At 40.0% G+C, this 27,234-nt stretch overlaps 1 protein-coding gene across 1 annotated transcript in view; it reads left to right on the plus strand.

Moving 5' to 3' along the window:
* The window catches only part of CRB1 (crumbs family member 1, photoreceptor morphogenesis associated), a 75,962-nt gene extending 60,076 nt beyond the window's left edge, over nt 1–15,886 (plus strand). The window contains exon 12 of the mRNA XM_010295801.1: nt 15,671–15,886. Within this exon, the coding sequence (XP_010294103.1) occupies nt 15,671–15,886 (216 nt within the window). The remainder of the gene's footprint in view (nt 1–15,670) is intronic.
* The last annotated feature ends 11,348 nt before the right edge of the window (nt 15,887–27,234 follow it).

Below are 27,234 nucleotides of genomic sequence, written 5' to 3' on the forward strand. Positions count from 1 at the left end.
CTTTTGCTGTCTGTTTTCCACTGAAAATGGAAATGAAGCTATGTTCAGTGGTAAATTTTTTAAACTTTGTTTTTAAAAAATATGGATATTTATCTAGAAAACAGCAAAACAGCAGTGATAGCCCAACAGCAGGCATGAGTCACCTATAGGCTTCCACTTTCTCACAGAAAGATGCTTTTTATTTGCTGGACAACTTGGCCAAATACTAACTGAAAGAAGACCATAAATCTGGTTTGATTCCACAAATACCAAACAGCTCAATTGACCAGAGGTCAAAGTTCCTAAAGAAAAGAAAATTCCAACCTCACTTCCAAGCTGAAATACATAGTTTGGGCTTTCACTTGAGTAATTATGAAAAGAAAAAGAAACTGGGTAGAAGTTAAGGAGTTTATGATGGAAAAGATAACTTACTCATACTGAGTGCATGGTGGCAGCAATCTCTTGTGATTCAGTGTTTTCCCTCTTCACTAAAATTGGCAGAACTGAAACATGGGTGTAAGACTTTACACGGAATTTATTGCCAGATTAGGACCAAGGTGGCTTCAAAGGAAGCTTGTTTACCACCATTATAATTAGAAAGACTAAAAGTTACCCACACCTCAGATACATTTATATATATACAGATAAAGGGTAAATATGGAGATTTCCCAGGTACTACAGATTAACCACTTCAGAAAAGCTACCCACATGTATTCAGGTGCCTGGATGGGAACCATGGTCCTTGATTCCAACCACTAATTTATTTAGACAACGATAGTGCTATAGTTCCTTAATAACATTGACATATTGGCTCTGCATAAAAAATACACCTTGTAGGCTATTGTTAATGCCTCAGAAACTAATCAGATGCTTAAGATTACTATCAAAGGTCCATGAAATTATAATGTTTCCAGATAGAACAAGGCTGGCATGTTAATCTGCCTACGTGTCTCTTGATGAACTCTGCTTGTAAAGTACATTCTTGTGCAGAGTATTTTTCAGTTCTTGTTATGAAATCCCATTCCTACTAATGTCTGAAAAAAAATTGCACACTTACTAGGCATATAGAATATTTTTCCACTAAAAAGCAATAAAAAGAATTCCTGTTCCTAAGGATCTGAAAAATATTTTAGTTTCAAAAGATCAGGAACACTTATCTGTTTTGATACAGAGACACTTAAATGAGAGGCAGAGCTTGTTACACAAATATCTGAGTTTTGTACCAAACTAACTGTGCAGCAAATACAACAGTCCTTAAAACTATTTTAAAAATATTTGTTAGAACAGAATATTCACTTTTCAAGAAGAATAAGAGCACTGAAATAAAAAAATTGATGCTGCTATAATTCAGTGGAAAGGACAGGAGAATCAGCAGCTTTACAAACCTTTGTAATTATTTAACACGAGCAGATTTTGCACCACTGCAGACAACTTTGGTCGTTGGTTGACCCTGTGAAATAGGAGGGTAGGGATTTTGGAGATTCTCAAGCACATGAATAGTTTGGGGCCTAATTTATCCATTACTGAAATAAATAGAAATACTTCTGTTTCTGTCTGGTGCAGCACTAGTAACACTCAGACGGTGTGCTCATGCCCCGAGGGATGGGACCCTCTGTTCCCTCTTCTTCAAACAGTAATTATTTGTGGGTGAAATTAAAGGTGCGGTTGCTTTCCTGATCATCTTGTGACAAGATTTTTTCTCCCCTGTTGACTTTTTGCCAGTTATCCAGGAAAAGGATGCATGGTCTGAACATAGTAAGCATAGCTGACACCTGCGAGCTGCTAAACCTTGTATACAAAAAAAACCCCAAACCTGCTCACAATGAAGTTCAATGAGGAAATACAGAGTAGGCTTTGAAGTCACATCTTCTGCATGGCTAATTTCAGTTTGTATTCACAAATGCCAAAGCCTAATGTTTGGTCCTCTTATCTGCACTGACTCGAATCCCTCAGGGAAACGGCAGCGTAGGCATACATCTCCTCCACATAGATTATATAGTGATGTTGCTGTTACCTTTTTTCATCCCGAAGCCTACCATTTTGTGAAGTGATGCAGCATATTGGACGAGAGTCACGCAAGACACTGTGCTGCATCTCATGGAAAATTCCCTTTGGTCCTTTCTTATTTTATTGTTTCCTTTAATCAAACACAAAACTCATTCAGGCCAAAAGAAAATGCTTGGTTTCTACACATATGAAAATGTAACATGTCCTTCATGGTAGACCTAAACCCACTAGTAAAAGGTGGTGTCTTCTGTCACTTTCTACAGGTTTGGGGGTTAGTATCCCCATACAAACTTTTCCCTGTCTTTTCCATATGTGATACTGTCAGGGAATCTCAGTGGTTGCTGAGGATCTCTCTGGAGAAGCCAGAGCAGAAATGTATCCCAAAGAAAACCTTAGTGCTGTCCGTGTTGCCTATCATCCTTGGAAGCCATCAAAAAAGGTGGTTTTGGAGGAGATCCTGGAGGCACAAAGTGATACTGAGGGAAATTAAATGACACAAGTAGGAAAACTGTAAGTAAAATGGATTTGTAAAAATCATACAGGTGGGGACAGTACTGAACATCTGGGCTCAGCAAGAATACTTCATTATTTTAAGAGAATGCTTGTGGCACATCTGTAAGGCACAGTAGTTTTATTATCTTGTCCTTTACCAGGAACTGAACAGAGAGGGAGCACAATCTACCCCAGGATATTTTAAACACAACACTTAAAAAAATTAAAGCATTATTGGTATAACCTGCTGCTGGGCAATAGTCTCCAAAACAATGAAGTTCTCCAGATGGAGTTCGCATGGAAGCAATACTTCCCTTCAGTACTCAGCTACCCTCCCCGTCCCCTGGAAGAGCTCTCAGGCCTGATGCACAGGCTGGTCGGAGTGTAACTGGCCCTCATCCAGAACCCCGAAACAACATATTTCACCTCGAGAAAGCTTTGAGTCAAAAATTCCTAGCTCATGATCACGTTTTCACCCTCTCCCAAAACCACTGATGAAAGAGGAAGCAGAAGTATTCTTCCAGAAGAAAATGTTAGTGTATGACACTTCTGCAAAATTATATATAACTTGCTTGATTTCATGGTTACCTTACTGAGCTTGAAATAAGTATGAGATTGGGAATATTTTAAGGAAGCATGCAAGTATCAAGAAGAAGAGTTACTCAGAGACATAAAGAAGCATCTTGGAAATCACTGATAAACCTATTAGTTCAATTAAGTAGCTTATTTGTGGTATAAAAAGTAAAGACAGTGAACAAGAAAAGTGTCAGGTCTGTGGGACTTCAGAATGGGATTTTGGCAGTGGATGAACTATCTCCAAACTTTGCAACACAACCGCAGCCAGGTGCTTTAATGAAATGGATCATCATTGGTTTGAGAAACTTAAAGGCAATGAGAGTGATGGAGCCACATTCTTTCAATTTTTGAGACTATTTAAAACCAAAGCAAGACCCTTCAGCAGTCTTTAACCTGTAATAGTCCCACGGAGTGTGGATCTGAGCCCTCAGGCACCAGCACAGTGGAGTGAGGACTGCATTCAAGGGTATTTGCCTGAGAGGAGTGACTGACCAGCCAGCCTGGGAAAGAGCATCTGTCCTGGTGCTCAGACAATAACAAACAGGTCAGTTGATGTGGAAATGGGAGTTTAGACTAAGTTCAGGCTGTAAGTCCATAATAGGTACATATGAATAATTTATTACCAGTGTAAGTGCAATATTCTTGCAGTTTAAAAAACAGAGTATGCCATGCTTCACTTTCACTCCAAAAAAGAAATCACATACAGTAAAAATGCCTGATTGCAACAGCTCCATAAAAGACTTCCCATCAAGTTTTCTTGCTCAGGGCTTCATGCCTCAGTGTACTAGCCTGTACAAACACCAAGTGACAGACTGCCGAAGACAGAGACGGGAGTGTAAATCCTAAACCAGACCTTGCTAGTTCTCATTCTCAGTGGGACTGTCAGAGCCTGGGCAGGGCTGCACTGCCCTGATACGACTACTAGGGACTGATCGCAGGTATTTGTGCAGGCAGTGATTAGGCAGTATGAAGAGATTAAATTCAATTACCATTTCCACCATGGGTCACCTAACTGATCATAAACTAATCATGTCTCTAACTCATGCTTCAGTTTCCCTCTCAGACAAAAAGATATTGGTCTGCTTTAAAGGGTGTCTCCAAACTGAAAGCTACTATTTAAGAAATAAGGCATCAAGGATGGAGCTGAGAAGAACCACTTAGGCTGCCTGTTTCAACAGAGGACAACTCTGGTATCTGAGAAAGGCGGAATCACAACCAGGGTTGTATCAGAAATAGCTTACACCTGCAGATACAGGTGGATTTTGACCTGATGCCATGCACTGTACAAAATGCTACTTTCAGCCTGTATTGAGAAGCTCCCAGATCTAAATGAATCATCTGGCTAGAAACAGGGTTGAGTTGCACTCATAGTCAATATGCCTTGCCTTCGAGGCCCTGAAATACAGTGAGCTGAAATATACCTGAAACCAGTGAGCTGAGCCAGCAGATTTTTTTTCCTATCTCTGAGAAGTATGATCTTCAAGAAAATCTTCTTAAGAGAAAGACATTGACAAGGCTGCCATTACTTCCTAGCATGTTAGAGTAAATCTCCCTAATCTGAACTACAATGTATTTTCTGTTAGTTATCTTTAGGTGGCAGTAAGGTAAAAGCATGGAGTAGAAAGTTAAGAGAAATCTCTAATGCATTTTTAGAGACATTTTTCTCATTTACTGTGCTGGCTATAACATAGAAAGAAACTTCATAAACCCCTTGCATCTCCAGCAGATATCCAAAAAGCATTCATTAGAGTTGGCTTCATCCAGATCACATTCAGATGCAAACCTGTTGAATGCCAGCAATACTTATACAATGACTAGATACTATATTAATTATGCAGTACTTCATCCAAGAATCCCTGAGGACAAGGGGTAAGGTTCACAGGCAGAGACACACTCATATGTTCCTATCAACAAGATGGAAGTAAACTAAAAAAAAAAACCCACAAGAACAAATAACTCCACCAACAAATCAAAGGTCTAAAACAAGATTAAAACAGGATTTCAAGGAGTAATTATTGACATAGAGGTTTATAGATTTTTTTTTTCTATTTACACTTTTCATGTATGCATCTCTAAAGTCTTTCCTGAAGCTAAAACGTAATGATGTTTGTTGTCTCTAATCAACTTTCTACTAGGAAAAAAGCCAGTAGGATAAAAACATAGTCAAAATTTTTATCAAGGAATATAATTAGCTAAGCAATGCAAAAATGTCATGTAGCCTGCTAAGGCAAGTATTATGTAGCCAATAAAGGTCTATCTTATACCATTAATATTTACAGTTGGAAGCACGAGATGGCTGCAATCGAAGTGCTGCACCCAACAAAGGATAGCTGTTGACTTGATACCTTGTTGTCTGACAGTGTGAAACAGTCAAATAGCTACTTACTTCATCACCACTTGACAGCATAATATTAATGCTAGGTAACAACACATGCCTGTTTTGTGGGAGCTTAGCACCAAATAAGGAGAAGAATTTCATGAAACAGTTTTGAGACTGTAGCCTTAGCTTATTAGCAGAGAAGTAGGGATGGAAAGTGTCTGGCAATTACGAAGTAAAACAGGAGTCGTAACTCTGTCTCTGCTATACTGTACACCGCTGACCCACCTATTATGCACCACTGAACAGAGCAGCTTCTTATTCCCACAGAAAGTGGGAAGAGGCAAGACTGACAGTTTCAGCACAGGTTGCACCAATTCTTAGAGAGAAACAGGGCTGGAGGCAGATACACGACCCTGCTTCACATCACAGTCAGGGACTGGAGCCCACAGAAGGTGGCTGCATCTCACAGAATCACAGAATCAGAATCACAGAAACAGAAATCAGAAAAACAGAAATCAGAATCACAGAAATCTGTATGTGATGCTAGTCTTTGATGGATACTTTGTGTTGTTCTCAAAGATCCAATTACAGAAATGAAATAACATTTACCACTAGCATCACTAATTAAGGAAGAAATCTTTAACTTCATCTGTTGTGTGCTGGAAAGCGGACTTTAAAGTTAATCATTAAAGTTAATCAAAAGTGATAATGCAGAACACAGTTGGATCATGCCTGGTGAAAACAATGCACATGGGAACATTAGTGAGGAGAAACAACGTGCAGGTATTCACTTAGATGGATTTTGTGCTTCCAGATTGCAAATACCTCAGCACAATTTCTCTTTCTTTCCCCTAATACAGAAAAAATGGAATCTAGAATGAGAGAGAGAGAGAGGGAGGGAGGAAGTATTTGCAAAATTCAGAAAATCAGAAGTTTGCATTAGAAATAGTTTAGTTTCACCTGTGACACAGCAGTTGATAGCCTACCTTATAATTTCCTGCCCCGTTCTCATCCAAACGCACTCATTGCCATCAGCCCCATCTTGAATGTTTTATCATCATCCTTCACAAGCTGGTCTGCTCAAGACCTATACAATCAATGAAGAAAGAAGTGTTGAAATTCGTTCTTCTTTCTCATCATTTTAACTATTTCACTCTGTCTACTGAATCTCTCTTCACCTCTTTTCCTCAGGAACTGTCCTGCCCTCAACTTCAGCACTGTGACATCTTTTCCGATTCTTCTCCATCTTTTGCATTTAACCTACTGACCCCCTCCCATCCACTTCACTCTCCCATGACAATGGGACCAGACTTCCTAAAAAGGTCACTACCGTGTGTTCTTCCAAATCCTTCTTCAGGAGTCATTTCTACTGTGGCAACTACAGGGATGCAATAAACTCAACCTGGCTACGTGCAGAGCAATGACAGAAAGTTACTGTTTTCAGCAATAGCTTTTTGATTTCAAATATCATCCATTACTTCCTGCAAGATGCTTGTCTGATAAGGCTTTTATCCACCACCAAGATTTATTCATACAGAATCTGCTGTAATTCCGTTTTCCCCTATGGAGAAACACCACCTGATACACTGTGCTGTTATCCATGTACAAAAATAATTCTGTATGATACCCCAAAGCATTTCCCAAATGGAAAGGGGTGTTACACCCCAGAGACTGACACCTTTACTAAAACATTTGTCTAGTCTGCGATTTAGCAGCTATGGGACAAACTCCTCCTCGGCATGGTTTGCCTGGATTTGCACCAGCTATAGATTTTCCCTCTTATCCTTTCAGATTGCAGCAGATGGTGAAGTTCCTACACCAGAGGCTGTTGATAGAATTTTAAAAGGCATCTCATAACAACACGTTGGAGCTGCACATTTAATCTGTGCCGCACCACCAAGATGATCTTAAAAAGAGCTGGAGCACACTTACAAAATTAGCACTGGCAGTTGCTGCAGAAACGCTATCAAGGAGTCTTCTCAAAGCCCACAGCTTAATGAGAGCTTATCTCCCCAACTGCCAGCCAAATCACTTCTCTGTGCACAACCAACACCCTGCTGTTTAAGAGAAAAGGCATTTAATACTCTGCCCTGTGAGATACTGATCCAGCAAAATATCTGATGGGGATTTGAAGGGGCTACTTATGTACCTCTGGCTTTTTTGGGTCCATGGCTGAGCTCACATAAAGTGCAGTGGCCAAAAGCAGAAATATTATTTCTTCTGCCTAGGACAGACCATCCCAGACCTACTAAATACCAGTTTTCATGTCTGGATCACTTCTGTTAAAAAGTTAATATAAGTTAGACATCAATACTAAAAGTAGTTAAAGAAATTATAGTTACTGTATGTAGGCTGTTCTTTAAAGATTAATTCCTAAAAGTTAGCTTCCGAGTTTGAAAAGCTACTCAGCCAAAAGGCTAATACTGTAAATAGAAGGCCACCTGAGCCCAACATTACTGCAAGTACTAGCATTGAGGAGGGGACAAACTGTTTTGATTTAAACACAGCACTGTTTCCAAGTGATCCAGGAATGGTCCTGCACCCTAATGTGGCGAGGAGGAGGTCTGTGTACACCAACCTGACTGGAAAATCAAAACTAATGTGAATAATACCCTTGTTTAACTGAAGTCTGCTTTACAATTTAGTTGCAAAGCTTTAGAGACCTCCATCTCCAGCCTCCAACTTCTTGCTCCACTATAATTAGAACAAACTTCCTCATTAACTTCTGTAGTGTCACAACAGTGTGACTTCACGTGTCAGGAGGGAGGCTGTCAGAATTTCTTAATGAGGCGCTTTCCTTGCAAGCCCAGCTAAATCCTAGACTTCAATCATCTCCGTTGTCTTCATTTTCTAACAGGACACCAGAGATTCAATTTTTCCTTGATAGTATGCATTTTTCTGATCTATAAATGGTCAAGCCAGATGATCAATTTATCCTTATAGCTGCTAACACTAATTGTCTCTACATTTGCGCTTTGATTTCAAGAAGAACTTTCAGACAGCTAAAAGTTGACATTTTCCAGGAAAGAATTCATTCAAACTGTCACATTTCAACTAAGACAAACTATTTAAACTACATTTTATTAAAAAATGTATACTAGATAGAGGTGGTAGTGAATGTAATTTCTTCAGAGACATTTTAAGAACATGTTCAGACAATAATATCCACCAGAAAATAGAGGAATAAAAAAAAAGACTACTTACAAACATTCTTCTTCAAGGTGAGCTGCCTACATATATATTATACTGTGGATCTTCTGCACACATCAGAAGTAGTCACTTAAGTTTTGTCTTCAGCAGTGTCCATAGGGGTACATACAGGACTCGGGCTCTCATACAGGCCCTCCAGCAATGGGATTGTCTTTTTCTGCAGATATCAGGAAAACAACTCAGAGGCTGATGGCAGAAAAGGCAACAGCAATGACGAAAATTCAAGATTATCTACAACTCTACATGCAGTATAGATAGGTTTCCAGGGGATGACAGGGATAGCTGAGGGATGATAGGATAGGCTCCTTCCAGTGGACATGGTGCCAGAGGGAGAAGTTCCCAAGATGTGGAGAGAAAAGCAGTCATGCTTACCTTGGGGTGTTACCTGGCACACAGAAGGCAAAACTACCTGTGACCAGCACCAGAGCAGATACGTGGCAACTATAGGCCAGCCTGAACAGGAGCTACAGGCTGGCTGATTGCAGGGGTAAGCAGTCACATCTTTAGGCCACGGAGATCTTCATCAGGTATTCAAGGCTCCAAGTCTGATTCTCGTCCTCCTACAAACTGGTCTTGTTCTTATTCACTGAGGAAACAAAACCAGAGAGAAATTCTGCAGCAGTCTTTCTAGGTCTGTTTTTTTTTTTTCTCTTGCTTTCTGCTTCTCAATTTCAGAGAATTGAAACACTTTTCTTATCAGATAATTCTGAAGCTGTTAGGCACCAGGTTTAAAGTACAGCAAATATCGCGGCTTTCAGGAATTGCTTCCTTCACACACAGAGGCGAGAAGAATGGCTATGCAACGTGACTGCCATAGAAAATGCACTTTTGAAGCCCACAAGGTAAACTGAAGGGTTGTAAGATGCACAGAGGGAAAAGAAGTTGGTGGCCTCACTAGTGACAAACAGTGGAAAACCAGCTAAGGTGCATCACAGACACTAAGTGCTGCCTCCTTTGTTGCCACAGGTACCAAAGTAGAAAGGACTAAATTATTCAAGTACCTGAATGACAACTGTGTATAGGCAAACGTGACATAGATGAGTACCCACATGGACAACAGCATGAAGCAGGAAACCAGGATAAAGCATAAAGAGGATAAAGCAGCTAAAGGAAATAGGAGATGCATATAGAGTCTTAAAAATTGTTTGCCATTTCCAGTGGCCTGTGCAGTGTTTGGCTCAGCTGGACATGAATCTCTCCCCTTTAAATGGATTAATCCAAAATGGATTACTGGTTCAACTCAGCAGCCCAACATCTAGGTCAGCACAGCTCTTGTGACCTGGTGGCTGGTGTTCAGCAAAAGCACAGCAGCTAATTTTTTTAGAGATTATGTGAGGGAGAGCAATAGGTACTTGCTTGTGAAGGTGAAAAAAAAAATGTCATGGAACAAGGGACTTCATGTGCCGCTCATTTAAGGTACTTTCACTGGAACAAAATCAATCTATAGATTTATGGACACTTTACTGCTGTGGAAAATAAACTGTAGTCCTACAAGCTGGGTTTATCAATGCATCTGATCATAATATATTTGTGTATGATTGACTGGATTTCTTCTTGAACTACTAGGATTCTTATTGGAATTCAGCCTTTAACAGAAAAAATTTCAGATAAGATGGTTGTAAATCCTCAATGAAATAAACTTAGTGTATCTATGGGCTTTTTAATCAAGTTAATGGCTTTTCTTCTGCTGCTCCGTATTATCCCTATATGCCCCCAAACCTTTCAAAGTAATTCTGATGTGGATTAGGACCACTCAAGCCAATTGTCCCTCATTACTATAGCAAATGGCTTTGATTTGGGGACAGTAAATCTGGATGGTGTGGATCAGATGTTCTTACTGTGAATGAAGTGGTAACCTTGTGAGTGGTGTCAGGACTCGGGATCCAGAGACTTCACCAGCCAAAGCTCCAGTGCACACAAACAGCTGCAGAATTCCCAGAGAGCCCTGCACATGGCAGAGAAGGGAATTCTCTGGGGTTTGGCAATCCCTGTGTTTTAAAGATTGTGTTAATGTCTCTGTCTTGCAAAGCAGCCAGAAGCAGGCAGGCTCCTATGCGAGTGCTGAAATGAAGGCTGATTAATTCTTAATGCCCAGCAACAGAGGCATGCTTCTGCTTGGAGAGCACTTTATGCCTTTCATATTCCAAAGACACATACCTTGGTCCAAGTCACACTTTCCCACGTGAAGCTCATGCCCAGGTAGCACGGGGGGTCCTGAAGAACCTCATGCTACTTCTCTCACACCTGCAGCGATTTCTACACTGACATCGAAGCTCGCTCTTTTGTCTCTTTGATCTGGCTCAGCCCTTGGTGTCTGTGGCCATAATTCTCATCCCCTGTATCGATGTAAAGCAGGATTAGATCAGCTAAGTCATGCTGATGTAAAACACACAAGAGGAAGAGGCCCTGTGTATTTTGCTGGCTCCCTTGTGCTATCCCACTTGCCTTTGACATTTGGCACACATGGAAACGTTCATATATAGCAAATCCCTAATGTTCCCCTCTTATAAAATAACCATTTGGAAGACATCTTGTTTAAAGATAAGCATACATATACTGGATTGATAAACGCTACTGAGCTTTGGCTTGTGAACTGGACCCTCCTTATCCAAACTGTTCATCTACAAAGCAAATCAAGAAACCAAGGCGGAACAATCAATCCGTTTCAATAACCAAACGAAGACTAAAACCCATCCCTGCAATGAAGTTTCGTGCTATCCAATGTTTTATTTTATCTAACTTAAACATTTTAAATAATTTTTATTTAATAATTTAGAAAACCTTAAATATTAATAATCTTTGAAATGAATCCACCAGTGAAAAGCCAAAACTTTGTTTCAAAAAAAAGACCAAAAAAAATTTTTTTCTGCGATCCCTCCTGTATTTGCAGATGAAGCTATTCACACCAACTAAATTCAATAATACTTTCTTTTTCTTCCTTTTTTAATTTGTCTTGCTCCAGCTGACATCCAAAGACATATCAATAGAACACGCTACATAAAATATCTTAGCGAGAAGCAGACTGGCCTTCTAATGTTAGCAGACTTCATTTTGTTGGTATTACCATGGCACATGACATCATCTTGCCATCAGCATCCATTACCATTAAGGATACAGCTTTTACTGACAGCTACTCTGTACTAGGGGTGGGGGAACTCTCACAACTGTTCTGTCACTGACTACCTTTTAAACAGGCTCTTAAGATAATTCAGGTTGGAAGAGCCCTCAGGAGGTCTGCCAGTCCAACCTCCTGCTCAAAGTGTAATGACATTCTCTAAGGTATTGCCCACTCAGTAAATTAACCCTCCCTCAGTGACCCTACATATATGACGTTATTCATAAGCAGTGCTGAAGTTACATTCAGAAATAGCTGTGATCACCACGTGGTATTTATTAGTAAGAATTATTTCTGAAAGGCTATCACATTGTATGAGTGTCTCATAGGCTTCCCTGACAACAAAGGTCTTTGGCAAAAAAAATCAGTAACTTGTTTCTCTTCATAATTTTCCAGCTGTCCTGTGGCTTTTTTCATTTGTGCTGAGACAAAATGAAGTTTGTCTTGCTTTGTCCTTTCCAGAGCTTTCCCATTCTGCTTTTGAAGCTCTAGGCAACAGAGCACCTCTTTACAGGACTCTGCCACAGCTTTGTGATAAACACACCAAAAAACTGTATATTCATAGCAAGAAGCAGTCATTTCATTAACCAGATCTTAACAAGATAATGTGGGGAAGTGAACAGCAGCCTGTGTGATATGAAGTTGAAAAGTGATGTTGTAGTGTGGTGGTCTAATCAAGGAGACATCAGCTGTGCATTGCTCACCACCCAGCACCTTAGGATGCCCAGAGACTCGCAGCCACGGGTGATCTGCCACACGGCTCCCGAGATTAGCAGCTACACGCACGAGCAATCCCACAGCGGTCAGAGGGGCTTTGGTCTTTGAAACGTCGGAGAGATCCATAGCCTAGATCCATCTATGGGGAAAGCAACAGGCAAGGGCTTACCAGAAGAGCCTAAAGCAGTGATGTGCAACCTTTACATTCAAACTGCTTTTTTAAAGCCCACTCCCTATCATTATGCAAAATACACAGTAGGGTCAGTAACAGAAAACATCTTTTTCCACCATCTCAGCGGCACTATGTTTCTAATAATGCTGCTCAGTCCTTTTTATTTTCAGGATCACCAGTTACAATTATTTCAGTCTATCACCATCACCACATACTGCAATGAACAGACCCCGAGATGATGGGGGACAGAACTTGTCAGATTATTTTTTTCCAGATCAGCCAGTTGATTTTTCAAATTAATTTAACTGTTCAGCATTAATTACTAAAGAAGCAGTTGATTTTGATGGGATTAGACTGCAGAGCCTTCTGGCAACTCTTGTTATGAGTTCAGTGCTACTGCTAAGGGGGCTACCTATATCGTAATCTTAGGCAGTGATCTGTGGGCTGATAAACCAGGGGCCAGCACTTGAATGGTAGATTTTTTTTTTTTAGATCAATAGAATCCACCCAAAAAAATTACATAAGGGCCATTTTTTTTCATATTTAGAAATTTGAAGCAACATAAATACAGGAATAAAGTTGCGGTTTTTACCATGATCAGATTCATAAGCCAACTCATTGATTTTAATCAATGGGGTAATTTTTTTTTACATACTGGCTCAGGAGGAAGTGTTTTGTCCAACACAGATACAGATAATACAGGCAATTTTCAGAAGTTTTTTCAAGTCACTGGTTGACCAAACCAAATCCAATGAATGAATGAATAATAGTTATTAAATAGAAACAAGAATTGGAACAAAACGTGTAGTGGATTGCTATGGTGTGCTATGGCTACGGTTTCTGTAATAAGTAACTATTGCAGAACAAAAAAAAAGCCCTGTTATGATTATTTTATCTTGAAAATGAGGCTTAGATATGTGTCTGCATTTTAATAAGTTACAGGACTTTTTTCTCCCCAATTACTTTGCATAAAATTTTTCTTTAAGAAATTAAATTCATTTCAAAGATATCATAAATGAAAACATCTCCACAGATATAGACTTACTTACAACAGGAATGGAGAGAGTATGGACTGGAAAATAGGAGAATAAGTTCAGAAATTTCACATACCAGAGACCAGGCAACACCATCCATTTGCCTATGGTAGTGAATTTCTTTCAGAAATGTCCTATTCAACCCTGGGATCAGAGTTGACTTAGACTACCTTGGTCCTCAGTTTCCCAAAGCAGACAATGAAAATAAAACACAGCTTCTGAGAATAAAAATTCCATTAAAAATCTGCAGCCTCTCTGAGACAAGAAGAATAAGGGTCATAATTTGCTAATAGTCTAGCAAAGTACAGAGAAAAACTAAGATTTCAAATATATCTGTAACATCATGTAAAGATGAAATGACCCTGATCCAATACAATTTAATAGTATTGGATAATAAAATAATGAAAATAAAACAATATATTTCATGCCACCTTGTTTTAGGGTTGGGGTCATGTCATCTTTTCACCTGCACTAGACTATTTCTACTGGAAAGAATGTTTTTAAAATCATAGGAACCACATATTTAGCCATTAAGGACAGAGGAAAATATCCTAGCCAGTCATGCATCCCTAGAGAGAACCCCTGAGCCAAACTCGCTTTTATTATTATAGTAGGACCTTTTACATCAGCATGGAGATGGAGAGAGAAAAAAAGAGGAAGGATTGTTTTAACATTTTCCCTCTGGCATTGCTCTTCTGCAAAGGCATGAGTCCAAGCAATGTACGCACAGCAATAGCATCCACTTACAGTTCATCCGTCGCTGAATGCAAAGTCATCATCATTCTCAGGACTGTAATTGCACTTCCTTAGAAACAACGAGTAAGCAGGTCACTGAAATATCCTGTAACGTGCAGTATCTAACTGGGAAATGAGCTTTGACCTGCCGTTTTCCATTTCCAAATATTTTGGGATTTGAAAGCTCAGCCTCAAGCACACATTCATCTATGGCAGTTCAGCTGTCACTCGTAATACAAATCAAAAGGTGATGGATGGCAGAATCTGCCCAGAAGTTCAATTCCTGCTAGGGTCACTCTGTCCATAGTGACCACTTTCCCACACTAACCACATGACTTCATTGGCTTACCTCACCACAAGCATTTTTTACACATAAAAGCACATATGTAGATGTGTATAAAACATTCATCTACCAGCTATAAAATTCCTCCGGTCTAAAGCTTTTCAACTGGCAGATTTGTTTATGTGCACTGTGCCTTCTGACATTATCACATTTCCCACTGCCACATGAAAACAGAAAAAAAAGATCAGAGCATCCTTACATTCATCCTGTACTCTACTGCTTGTGTTTCTGTAGATGAAGCTGCAAAGCCTGTATGTAGAAGAGCTGGATGAATATTTTAAAACGTATTTGTGAAAATATACTTATTAATTTCTCACTGAATAGATTTCAGTTGCACTCTTGTGCAGCCTCTATACACTTAGCTCATGCAAACATGCTGGTAGAAAAGTTCACTGGCAGGAATCCTTGTAGAAATAGTACATTTCACAAAAATATTTACAGTAAGCAAATTTTCTAGATATTAAGTACAAGTATTCACATAAATTTGACTCCTCCAGCAAGAAAAACAGAAATATGACTAAATATATATCCAGTCAATATAGCTCGTGTTTAACTTTCAGTAGCAAAGTCTAGCAATAATGTGTTCACATTCAAACTAGGGATAATGAGTTATTACTAAAGTAATTAAATAATTGCTGAATTAATAGTACAGTCTGCAGACATATTAACTCCCAGGTTATTTTCAAGCAGAAAGGAAGCTTTCAAATGAAATGGGTCATTATGTGAAATTCACCTAGCTCTGCCTTGTATATTAAATATCCAGCACCGTGTGTGTAATTTTCTGAAGAGCCCAAAGAACAAATGTGGAGGGGTTAATGTATTTCTCTACCAATAAATGGTGCTTCAGCAGTAGCTCATCTATACAAAGCCCTATCCGTAGAATGTTTTTTGTTTTCTTTCCATGGTAGCTCGAATGTGTCTCAGTGTTCTCTTGACGTAAATTATATTGCAATTATTTCAATCCTTTCAGTTGACAACTGACTTGATCTCGAACATATTCACCTCCATTGGCTCAGTAACGCTGGCCTTGTTATTGATCCTCTTCTTGGCAGTTGTGGTTTCAGTCATCGCTGCCAATAAACGGGCAACTCAAGGGACCTACAGCCCCAGTCGGCAGGAGAAGGAGGGATCCCGGGTAGAGATGTGGAACATGGTGCAGCCACCGCCTATGGAAAGACTGATTTAGAAGAAAGCACTCCTGCACCCTGGAAGATGGCTGAAAGGGGACAGTGTACATACGTTAGATATATTAGTTTTCATTCTGATACCAGGAATACTCATTACAAAGATTACAATGACTTTGGGCTTTCAATATTTTTCCTTTTAGGTTCAGTAACATTAAAATTGCCTTGGCATTTAAGAGAACCAATGCCATTTATCATTGTTTTGGAGCAACCCATCCAAGGACAATTTCTATTTGCACTGGAAACTCCAACCTTGATAATCAGCGGTAGGCACTGCAGACAGTATGGCTCCTGGGATACAGCAAGTGCCTGTCTTGGGTGCTGGGATACAGCAAGTGCCTGTCTTGGGTGCAACACGAATAGCAGCTTCTCGTTTGTGCTTTCCGTTGACCGCCTCGCAATCACTGCTGCAGAAGACGACGCAGACAAATCAAATAAGCCTGTACAATAAAGACATTGTAATTCTGTTATCAAAGGGTTTAGTACTAGAGCTGTGTTTCAGCATATATACTTTCATCTGTTAAACAAGGATTAAAAGGAAGCTGTCCAAAAACTCTCCAAAATAAATGCTTCAAATTCAATCGCTTTGCTTTCCTTCAGTTCTCTTATTTAACCTGCTGCCCCTCCACTTTCTACTTAAAAGAATTTCAGTTTCCACAAAAGCACATATTTCTCTGAGTATAAAAGAGCGTGTCCTAAAATATCCAGCGGCCGCAATCTGACCTTTTAGGAGATATGGAATCTAAACATCCTAAACAAATTCTGTGCATCCACACTACTGCCATTTTCTTATTATAATACCTTATTACAATTACCTGATGGTCCACTTTAGAAAATGATTGCCTCTTACATTGCAAACATACATTGGCTGCCAAAAAGCATGCTCAAAGACATTGCCCAAAGCTCATGGAAAATCCCAGGAAAGAGACAGAAGTGATCACCAGGTAAAACACAGCCTTGGAAATAATTATGACAGACTTGAAGTTTCACTCGGAATTCAGACTTCTCATATGGTCATGGGTAAATAAATTTTTATGCCTCAATTTTCCTCTTTTAAAACAGGGATAATTTAACTACCTCGCAAATCTCAGCAGCAAAACGATTGCAACTGTTTGTTGAAAAAGAAACAAATGCATAAAATGTAATGGAATAACAGGAGAAGTTTGAAAGAAATCTTCTAATGAAATAGACATTTGAAAATCATCAAGAGATTTAATGATCGTTCTTGTAGTAGGAAAGGACGTGCCAAAAATACACCCAGGTCAAAAGGGTTTTTTGAAATGTAGAGGCAAATTTTAGCAGTAACTCCTCCAGTTAATTTTCACATGTAGTCAAGAAATTAAAGCATAAACATTTCATATGAACACACAATACAGAGGCAACAGAGTAGAAAGTCCATGATGGCATTTCTCTATTCCTGCAGCTCAGTTTATATGTTCCCACAGTTGAAACATCCCAGATACATGCATCAACCCCCAGACGGTTATTCCAGGAGTTGCATAATAGAATATGCACACTCAGTATCCAAGAGTTTAACTCAACTTTTTAATTAATGATTAATTCATAATTCATTTAGAATGAACCCCTTAAGGGATTACTGAAGATCAACGTCACTCACATTTAATTTTTATTAGATGATTAACAGTAATTATGATAGTAAGCACATTCTGGATTTTTTGCAGTCCTCGCTGGTATCTTTCAAAACAAGACGCTACAGAAAATGTGAGTGGATGGTAGGACTCAAGCTGGGTTAAATGAGCAGAATGTAGTCACAGCAAAAATGTCCAACAGATTTTATTCTAGCCCAGTTTACAGATTTACTTCTGAAGCTTATTATTTTGAATGCAATTGTTGTTGTACAGCTGCAGTCTAAATCCAGAGAGTTCAAGTGGCAACTAAGGAAAGAATGGAAAAATAAGTTACGAAAAATAAGACGGGAGATAAGAGAAAGCAGAGATTCAGGGTAGATCTTTTCAAATCATGGCATTATGAAATTACAGACATAATAGCTTTCAATTGAAACTCTTGGTTTAGCCCAACACCTGCCCTATGAGACACTGCTAAGGCATAATAAAGAATACCATAAAGTTTCTTAGGTGTGGTAATTTCTAGAAAGATACATAAATATTGGAAAAAAGAAGAAATTGACTCAAAGAGTGTACAGTTTGAGGTAGCAAATACTCAGCAAATGAGACAGCAAAGAACAGCGTGTAAGAAGAAGAGACCACAAGTGAAACAGCAGTGATTTGTGCAGATTCTTACACACGTTGCTTCAGCCTCACCCAAAAAAACTGAGAGAGACCCAAAGGCAAGGCCATCTCTGCCTAGAAAGTGGCAAAGGGGGCAAAGACACAGGAACCTGCGGTAACAAGAGGGTGAGCAATAAGCAATTGGAGCAGAGCTGTGAAGGCTGCAGGCTGGGAAGGGTTTGGGGACAGAGAGCTCTGATAACCAGCGGGAATCTAGAAGCACAAACTGGGCACAAGTAGCAGAAGCAGCATTGAAATAGCAAAGGGGATGCGAAGAAGATGCTTCCACACACCTGCTTTATGTCCTTGGATTTCTAGTCAATGAGCTAAAAGGAGAAAGAAAATTGATAGAGATCTCAGTGAGTAGCAGAGATGGAGAAAGAAAACCAGAAATTAAGTAATTTCAGAAATAGGAGTAGGATGGTTATAATAAAGATCTAACTTTGAAGTTCACCCTTCTTTGAGCGGGAGGTTGGACTAGGTGACATCAGCAGCTCCCTTCCAGACTAAATTATATGATTCAAAGAAAAAGGAAAAAAGAAAGCAGCTGCAGATGGAGTCAGTTTGCATGGAGAACTAACTTGAAGGAAAGCATTATTATTTACAGTGAAAGATAGGCAAGAATAAGGAAGTGGCAGGAAAGAAATTCTGCTCTTCTCGGTTGTTTGATTTGCTGGATGAAATTTTGGAAACAACAGAAAACCAATCTGTACAGAGGTAATAAAATATTTGAGAAATTGTTGCCACACAGAAAATCTATAGGGTTGAACAGGGTAGCCAGAGATGTGTACAGAGGAAGGAAGAGGCAGAGAAGATGAAAGCCTGAAGAGTTTTCATACAGACCAAAGAGATCTCTGAAGGAATATGCTCCTAAAGAATTAAAAAGACATGCATAAAAGTACAACAAAGGGAAAATCACACAGTGAAATATGAGTGTGGTTTGTAGAAGGTAAGTCAAGGAAACAGACGGCAGGAGAAAAAACCTTTAAACTAAGATTAGAGCAAGTTGTGATTGCTGTCAGTCTCAGTGGAGAGGAAATGATAAAAATAAGTGGTGAAAATTCATGCAGAAATGAAAGAAGAAAAGGAAATGAAAGTGGATGGCACTTGAGGAAAGCGGAGGCAAAAGGTGGATTGCAGCAAGGCTGAAGCTGGGCTTTCATAGCAGTGAGGCCGTAGCAAAGGGAGGGAGGATGATGGTGAGTCACGAATGAGAATTACTTACCGAAGCAGATCTGTGTAAGATAACTTAGAGGGAGCATGTTTTATTACAAACAGGGATTAAAATGTGAAATATTCAAAACTCTATTTATGATCTTACAAGAAACAAAAAAGAAAAGGCCCAAAAGGCACAAATACAGTCAGTTCTAAATACACTTTCTGAAAAGCTGAATGAACAAAGCAACATCCAAAGAGGGCAGGGAGGCAGATGCTGCAGCTGGAAAAGCTCAATGGCAGCCTGGAGAAGCACAAGAAGTCCCAAAGCCATGGCTATATTAACATGCTATAGTGACCGTGAAACACATGCTTAGGAAGACTGACCCTTCAGGGCTGTATCTCAAGCAGGGAACAACAGTTAAAACAAAAGAGAATACATTATAAAAAGTGTCTAATACCATCTTTGCTGAAATTTAAACCACAGATTAAGACTGATATACCAGATGTCAAGCTATTTACTGCTTCTCAGCCCAGGGGTATAATAAAATGCGTATAGAAGCACAGACATTGTGCAAACGTGGAGAGCATTTGTGCTGCTGTAAGAAAAAAAACATCGAGATTGGCTTCTGGTTTCCCAAAAAGTACTCATAACCTCTATTAATATGGAGGTATCTCCATGCAGAAGATTTAAAATATTTCAAAATTCCATTTGTTTAACCTATCTTACTTTATGACCTAAAAGCTGAAAGTGAAATCATTTATTCATGATCACTTGCAACCTATCCGTTAAAGGAACAGATGCACTATATACTCCCAAACCGTACACATTTAAACTTTCTCTTTGTATCTAACAGCCTTCTATAAAGAAAGAGAAGGTGCCTAGTTAGGGCACATGGTCTGCTCTGCACCAAACCCTCCTGAAGATACTCAGAAGCAGGAGAAGGATGAAGCAACTTGCTCCCCTTTCACATTCCACTCCCTTTTCTCTCGGAAAGAGGTGACATCCAGCCTGTGAAATAGTGAGGGGTACCTTCAGGGTCCCAGGAATATTTACGCTAGGCAGAACACAAATATTGCAGCTAGAATTTGGCCATCTCAAAATGATCATAGGGTATCACTTATATTACGTGCCTTTTCCATATTGTGTAAAATTAATTGTCCCTTCTGTGTATGTACATAGTATGTTTATAGCTTAGATGGTGTATTCATATTACTATTTTGCTGTGTACACGATCAAAATAACCAATAAACAAGGATTATATCAAGCCACATGCAGCCTATATTTTTTTGCTTTGTGGGATTATTTCATCATGTATTTAAAAAGGAAATTATCCCCAAACCAGAACTATATTTGAGGTTTAAAAAGTCATGTTTGCCATTTGGAATCAAGTGATGAAGAAACATCTTCTATACTTGGAAATGAGATGAATGTGCTTTCTTCTATGGTCAGGGCTGCCAGCATTGAAATCTGCACCATCCTCTGACTACATCCACACCGAATGGTTGTCCTGTGCCCATCAAAGGGAGGTGTTTTGTGCCAGGTCCAAAGATGACATGAATCAATACAGCTTCACTGGAGCTAATTTATACAAGCTGAGAATCACACGCTCTTTTTTTAAATTACTGCTGTCTTTCCAGCAGATGAGTGCAGACAGAAAAATGGCAAAGCAGTAGGAATTTTCTTCACTTAGTGTAAGACTCATTTTCACAAGGGGCTTTCCGCTCAATTCAAAAGTTTCTCTGCTACTTTTAAATAAAGATCAACAACCTTGGAAACCAAGAGTCCTATTGTCCCAATGGCATCAGCTAGCTGTAACTGAAAGGGTCCCTCAGAGGAGTTCAGCTATACGGACACTTGCAGTTGTGCTGTGTGTGTTTCAGCCACTATTGCCCCATCACGCATTCCCCGTGAGGAACTCTGTTCCATGGGCTATGTTAAGCGAACTAATCGCTCTTAAATAACTGTCCAATTATTTGTTTCTCAGAAGTTTAAATAAAAGTTTATTTATTCTTCAAAAGACAAGTTAATGCGGAAGAATCGAAGTCTGTTAAGGGGACTTCTGGGGAAGTCTATTTCACTGCTTAAATCAGTAGCACCTCTTAAGCGCGAACCTGAGGAACATCTCAAAAGCCATGAAACTCATGCTTTGCCATTATTTTAGTAACTGGATGCTGTAAGACCTCGTTCTCCCAAGCAATTAACACTGATGATCATGATGCGACCTTGTGGGTTTTAAATAGAAACTATTGCTTTTCTGTGTTCTCTGGAAGGTGACCACCACCACGGATTTGTTTCACGATGCCACAAGGAAACTCAAGAATTCTTACTTGTTTCAACAAAATATTATCATCTTTCCTGTTCGGTACAGTTGAGTGATTTGAAATTTTGCTAGTATATGACTTAGAGCTATGATGCCATGCTAGTTCTCCAGCTGTGACGGCCAATCTCTGCAGAGGGCTCTCAAGATGGGGAACCCTCTCCCTTCTGAGGTGTCCAAAACTCATGCCTCCTGGCCCTTGAGGAAGCAAGAAAGCATGTGGCCCATCCACCTTTACGGTCAATGAGAAGCTAAGCCACAATTTATTGTCATTGCCTATGTCTGAAGTCTGGCTAGTGATTATTGTTCAAACGGATTCTAAGTAATAAACATAATCTAAATTACAGCATTAAATAAAGAACATAGTTGATACACTTTGTAAATGGCCACAGTAAATAAAGTCCTGCAGCAGAAAGCTTGTCTCCAGATAACAGACAGCTAAGTCTTTTTCCCAGCCAAAAATTTCTGTACTATGTGTTATATAGCGTAAGCCCCGAGTCTCCTACAAGCCTCAATGAAGGACAAAGCTTACAGGTGTAATGTCACATAACGTCAGGAATCACGGATCGGAGGATTTTGGCCAAGTTCCTTTTCCTGTGCCATTCAGTCGCCTCTCGGCTAAAGAAAACTGACACCTCTGAAAACAATTAAAAACCAGAGCATCAGATTAGAGGTTGTAAGTCAATAAAGTTGAACAGCGAGTAGCTGACAACACTAAAATCTTGCCTATTGTAAAACGTCACAGTTGAATGAATGGATGGGGCTTTCATGCCCCACTGAATCACGCACAGGCTTCAAACTACTGGCATGTGTCAAGATGCTGCAAAACCTAACATTTATAAAAGATACATCTGGTATGTATTTATTGGGAGCAGAGTAAGGTCTTGTTTAAATTGCACACATGAATTTGATGTGGAGAATGGGCGGTACCTTATGCCTCACAGTAAAAGCATGTTTTAACCTAAACTCCCCCATCTATAATGCATGCCACGAGGTGTGAAGACCTCTCGCACATCAAAAAGCCAGAATATAAATTATGAATCAAGGCACAGGTGGAGTCCTGAAGGCCAGAGTTCTCAGTTCAGTGGTGATTTTTCTAGGTTTAGGTTCCTTCAAATGATATTTATGGGATAAAAATGTATTGGAGATTTTATATTGTAACCAATTTGAGCAACTTTGTTATGTTTTGACTTGGTTTCACAAAAGTTGCTTTTAATTTCTGTTTTTACCAGGCTGCGATTTTTCTTTCCCTGAAATGATTTGGCAAAGCAGTTACATTTACCAGGAATCTAACATTGTCAAACACCAGCAAGACTGACATGTCTAAATCATGACTTTAAATCATCATCTTTGATCAGAGAAAAACTACACAGCCCTTCATCTGGTTTTCTGCTCTTCATGGCACTGTTTAAAGCATGACATCTTTCTCTGCTCAATATTGTGTATGACCTTTCAGATTTCACCTGTAGTCTCAGCAAGAGTGCAATTTTCATTGGCATGTATTGTAATAACTAGCGATGACAAAAATGTGTGTTTCCAATTTAAACCCACTTAGTTTCATTTGGCACCTGGGCTAAACTTTGCTTGGCAGTAGAAATTCAGAAACAGTGACAGCAGCGTAGGCACCGGAGGAGTGAGAGCAAAGCGAAAGGGCAGGCTCTGCACAGCAATCTTAATTACATGTGACCGTTCGGGCCGCAGGCCTTTTTCACCTCTACGAACAGCTATTTGCACCCCAGCGCGTTTGCGACGTACAGGTAGTCAGAGCGTAGGGCAGCCTCAGGTTAAATAGCTGCTTTCTGTCCCACAAATCAAATAACTTCGCGTCTTCCACACAGCTAGTACAAGGTATCAACAGAACTTCAGGTGCTACCCCTAAGTAGTTTCACAATCTTTAGGCAGATTAGAATTAGAAAAGCGCTAAGTCTGCAGGGAGGATGTGTGGGGTGTTCCCACATTTTTTTGCTCCAAGTGTAAAACAGCTTAAACAACTAAATGCGGCTTGATCTGCTTCTAATCACCTCCTCAGCAAGCAGGCGAAGAACGGCCAAGCGACAAGCCGAGTGCTGGGGTGGTGGGTGACGGGGCACCCTGCCGGTACCGCAGCCCGTTGGAGCCCAGGCAGTGCAAGGCACCAGGCTCTCCTCTCAGGCTGCCCTCAGCACCACTGCCTGAACACCGTTTCAAGCCTTGGACGCAATGACCGGGACAGGAGGAGTCACCTCGACTCAGAGCCCAGTGACAGAGCGGAAAAGCGGCAGAGCAGGAGAGCATGCAGGTGCACTGCTTTTCTTCCTTGGATTCCGGCAGCACGCCCTCCTGTGCCGGTGGCCCCAGCTCTTCCAGAGATTTAAATATTTCCTTGGGCACGCTATTATGTCAAGCGAGGGTCGTTTAAGGTAAATCAGCAGGTTGACGCTTTCTTAAATGTATAAAACCTCAACATCTACTTGAACCAGCCCAGTGCCCAAGCATTTTTTTTCTCGGAGGGATCCGTCGCAGGATCATGGACAGCTGTGTTAGCCCTGACCCCAGGGATTCTTTTCTGTCAGGATTTTGCATGAGAAATGAGCCCAACAGAGAAGAAGCAGATTTGCCTTTCAGGGGTGGCCCAGTGCCGGCACAAGCGATTAAACCAGCCCGAGAAAAGATCATTCCAGTTCAAACTGTGGGTAACAGTGACCACCGGCCAGAGAAATATGTGGCTGTGCTCAAGACCTGCACGGACTAAATTAGCCTGTGTTTGTCATTCAATCTGATATATATATATTTTTCTCATGTAGCCTTGCCTGAAATGCAGAAATCATTTGTCAAATTTTCTGACATTGGGGAGAAAAGTAGGAAGGGGAAAAAACCAATTACACAAGTACTGGTCTGTTGACATTTAAAACGAGACAATGATGAGCATAAAAAAAAGGTTAAAAAAGAATCCTGGGCCAGCAACCCAAAGGACCAAAGACAAATCACAAAATAGGATGCAACTAATTAGGCTGAAATGCCAACAATGTTCAGTATATCGTTCAAAGTACCCGCAGTGTCACACTGCTACCGTGACCCCCAGTTCGAATATGCCAAGGGGAAATGTAGAAAAGGACTGAATCAGATAAGTTAAATACAAATATTTTAAAATGACATTTTAATTTTTACCTCACCATTTTAACATTTTCAAAATCGTTAAATAAGCATGTCGTCTATTCTCAGAGCAGGCCAAATGTCAGCTGTTTGTATGTATTATTCAGCTGAACACTTTAAGTACATAATCCTTATCATTGCTAAACAGGTGGTATTATATTAAGAGGTTATTTCCTTAAAAGGAACAGTGAATAAAAATCTGCCGATAACTATTCAATGGTGTATTACTGGATGTGGAGCCAGTGCTAGTGTGGAACTGAACACAGGCCTGCAGGGAGGACGGGGGCAGCAGGTAGCCACAACTTTCTGCTGCATCTCTGACTTCTAAAGTGCATTTCAAGGCACTGGGACCCAGAGCCTCAGAAGTCATCTACCACAATTTAAATTAAGTCACAATGCTAAACCACTCTCTAAAAAAACTGGGCTCCAGAAGTTTCAAGATCAGCACATCAAGGTTAAAACCTGAAAGTCAAATGTGGTTTTTAATATTTGGCCTTTGAACAGTCCAGGCTGAGAAAAGCACCCTCTGCCCACCTTGAGCACGCAGAAATGTTCCTCTTCATCATTTAGGAGGCATCTTAAGGTAAATCAAATGCAGTGACTTTACACCAGGATAACGATACTCACCTTGGAAAGTATATTAGTTGAGCTATTCATAGAACTATACATACCTGAAAAACAAACTTCTGTAGGCAAAGGAGTCTTGTGTAAGCTCTACATGGCAGAGTACATCTTTACTGTGTCTCACCCATGATACTGAGTATTTTGCAGGACTTAACAAAAAACAGATAACAGATCTAAAAGGAAAAGGTTTCCAACTAAGTTTGATAGATTCTTTGTAGCCCATGTTGTACCTTCTTTTTCAGTGTTGTTGTGTGGTGGGTTTTGTTCCCCATGTTTCAGTGACAATTATTTGAGGGAAGAAGTAGACCTGAAAAAAGGAAATTAGTGGAGGAGTACACCATCAGGAACCCGGCCCTTTGACTTTCATGAGGAATGTGAAGTAGGCGGCCATGGAAAGGAAATGATATATGGCCCATAGCATATTCCAAATGTGCTTCCCAAGCTTTGCTTTTAGAACTAGTACTTGTTTATGTTTCATACAGAATTTGTAATGGGATTGACAGCCTCTGGGGGTTGGAAGCTTAAGAAGCTGCTAGCATTTTTTCTGACTGATGAAAATCTGCAGACTGACTCTGCTTTATCTGAATACCAGCAAACCCACAACATCACTTTAGGCAATCCTTAGGTTTTTGGGTTTTTTGCTGCTGTCGTTATCGCTTGTCACATCAAATAAAAATCTAAATCCATGAATTTGATAAAGCTATTTTTACTTTTGTGAACATGAGGTTAACACGCAGTGAGTTCTGGAAAAAAAATGAAATGCTTGGTCCATCATTCAGGTATGGCTGCAGCGGCACTGTGTAGAAGTATCTTGCAAAAGCATAACCCTCAGCTACTTTTAAAGCACAACCAACCGAGAAGCTACTAATGAATAGGAGCATTTATGATTTCGCCTCCTAAACAAGTCCCCAAAAAGACACTGCTTTGAGTTTCATTTTTCCCCCAAATGCCACAACTCTCAATAAATGTGCCAGCTTTCATACTCAGGGTGCTACCACGTGACAGGTACACCAAACTCCTCTGAAATAATTTTTTCCAGTCACTTGGTATAGTTGTTATCGAGAGGGACGGAGTCCTGCTGTACTATCTGTGTAAAATTTGCCAACTTAACTTAAACTAACTCGTCTTACTACCTCCTCTTTTTCAATCCTTTTCCATGCTTTGATTTGAAAGAACTTACTGAACTGAAACATCTGTAGAAAGCAAGTTGCGGCCGCACTCTCGGTGCCCTGAGATAACAAACTAAGGAAAGCAGATAAACTTACCCTGAAAGACTTGATCTTCGTACTTTCGCACTCCTTCTGCAAAAATTAAAGGCTTCTACATTTTTATAACGTCCTCCATCGGCTCAATCTGGACCTGTGACAGGAAGTTCATTGTCACAGCTACTGTTTTAACAGCTGAATAAATGTGGGCACATCTACTGGCAAAATGAAGAAATGACTGCAATACGTGCTATGCTTAATCTGGCAGTGAAGATCCCTGTGCTACCAGCCTTCACAGCTTGCATCACTGCTGGCTGGAGGGAACTAGTACAGGTCTGACAGCAAGTGTTAAAATCACACCCTTATTGTTTAGCATGAACATAATTCGTAATTTTTTCATCAGTTGTGGATTGAGTGTATCGATATTGAAACCACAGTCTCTCTGTTTGCCCAAGATATCAAGATGCTTTGAATTTAGAACAGTGAATCACAAATCGGACTGTACTGCATAGCCACTTCACGTAAAATCCCAACTGAATTACAGCCATACACTTGCATAAAATGACTCAGCAAAGCAACTACATTAAAAAGCTAAGCCATGGCTAGGAACAGATTCATGATGTGTTACTGTGTTATGTTGCATTGGGTTTGCGTGGCAAGGGTT

This window comes from Phaethon lepturus, unplaced genomic scaffold (genome assembly GCF_000687285.1).
Source record: "Phaethon lepturus isolate BGI_N335 unplaced genomic scaffold, ASM68728v1 scaffold10051, whole genome shotgun sequence".
NCBI classification, from domain to species: Eukaryota; Metazoa; Chordata; class Aves; order Phaethontiformes; family Phaethontidae; genus Phaethon; species Phaethon lepturus.